Source organism: Fonticula alba (assembly GCF_000388065.1).
Source record: "Fonticula alba strain ATCC 38817 unplaced genomic scaffold supercont2.18, whole genome shotgun sequence".
NCBI classification, from domain to species: domain Eukaryota; order Rotosphaerida; family Fonticulaceae; genus Fonticula; species Fonticula alba.
This window is the reverse complement of record NW_009242988.1, coordinates 89,635-91,043: the sequence shown is the minus strand read 5'-3', so window position 1 is coordinate 91,043 and position 1,409 is coordinate 89,635. Positions and strand designations below refer to the sequence as shown.

General features: G+C 76.5%; 1 protein-coding gene across 1 annotated transcript in view; it reads right to left on the bottom strand.

Moving 5' to 3' along the window:
* Positions 1-246: 246 nt before the first annotated feature.
* H696_06094 (hypothetical protein) overlaps positions 247-1,409 on the bottom strand; it is a gene marked incomplete at both ends in the record, with an annotated part of 2,421 nt that continues 1,258 nt past the window's right edge. The window contains one exon of the mRNA XM_009499856.1: positions 247-1,318. Coding sequence (XP_009498131.1) covers positions 247-1,318 — 1,072 coding nt within the window. The remainder of the gene's footprint in view (positions 1,319-1,409) is intronic.

Below are 1,409 nucleotides of genomic sequence, written 5' to 3'. Positions count from 1 at the left end.
CCCAAAGGCCGCCCCCCGGGCCTCTCTTCCGTCCGGCGGCTGCGCCGCTGAAATTGCCCGCCAGTCGCGTGGGACCGGGCCCCCCCCCTCCCTTGGAAAGAAAAATAGAAACACCAACAAAAAAGGACACATCCCCCACGCGCGCGCGCCCCCCCCCCTCCCAGCGGGTGGGACACCCCCGCTCGCGCCATGTGACGGGCCAGATGATGCACGGGAGAAAGTACATATTGCACCATGCGCGCCGGGCTAGAACTTGCCGCGCTTCGAGTCGCTCGCCCCGATGGACGAGGCCCCCTTGCGTTTCCGGAAGAGGCCGCCCGAGCGGCTGGCCGGCGCGGCGCCGGCGTCCCCGGCGCCGGGCCCCGGGGCGGCGGCAGGGGCCGAAACCACGGCCGGGGCCAGGAGCCCGGCCGAGGCCGCGCGCCCGGCCGCCGCCGTGGCCGCCACCTGCCGCAGGGCCGCCTCAATGTCATCCTCCAGGTCGGCCGTGCGCTGGGCGCGCCCGGGGCCGGCCGCCGGCCTGGCCAGGCTCCGGTCCTCGAAGCGGAACCCCCGGGCCGTGGCCGCCGACAGGCCGCCCTCATCGTCGGCCGGCTGCTCCGGGTCGCTGGCGTCCTCGTCGCTGTGGATGGCGGCCCCGGGGCCAGGGCCACGGCCTGGCCGCCGCCGGTCCGACCCGAAGGCGCTGGCCAGCTCCTCCGGGTCCTCGACCACCTGCCAGGCGCCAATCCCGGTGTTCGAGTCGACCGGGGCCCCGGCGGCCGGGCCCGGCCCGGCATCCTCGCCCTCCGGCATGGGCGGCAGCTCGTCGCCGCTGGGCTCGCCCGGCTGGTGGGGCTCGTGCTCCTCGGCCGACGGCGGCGCCAGCTGCCAGAAGTCCGCGTAGCCCGGCCCCTCGGCCGGCGGGCCGCCGGCGTCGGCCCGCTGCCCGCCATAGATGGACGCATGGTACGCCGACGAGGGGGCGGCGGGGTCGTCGCGCGCGCCGGCCATGACGGCCGCCGCGCGCTGCGCTCGCAGGCCGTGCGAGACCGCCTGCGCGGCGGCCGCGCCCCGGTCGCTGGCCAGCTGGCCGAGGGCATTCTGCCGCATCTGGGCCAGCTCCCGGTCCAGCGACCGGGCCTCACGCTCGCCGGCATCCCGCTCCCGGCCGATGTCGGCGATGAAGCGCTCGCGATTGCGCTGGTGCGTCTTGCTGGATTCGTGCGCCTGCCGCTGGGCCCGGTTGTTGGCCACCGACACGCCGCAGAAGCGACACCAAATTTGCCGGTCCACCCGGTACTTGGCCCGGACCAGGTCGCTGGCGCCGGTGTTGAACCTGGCACGTGGCGGGGCAAGGGCGGGGGGGCGAGGGGGAGGAGGGGGCGGAGGGGGGTCGCCGACACCCCGGGAGGAGCGGAAGCCCGAGC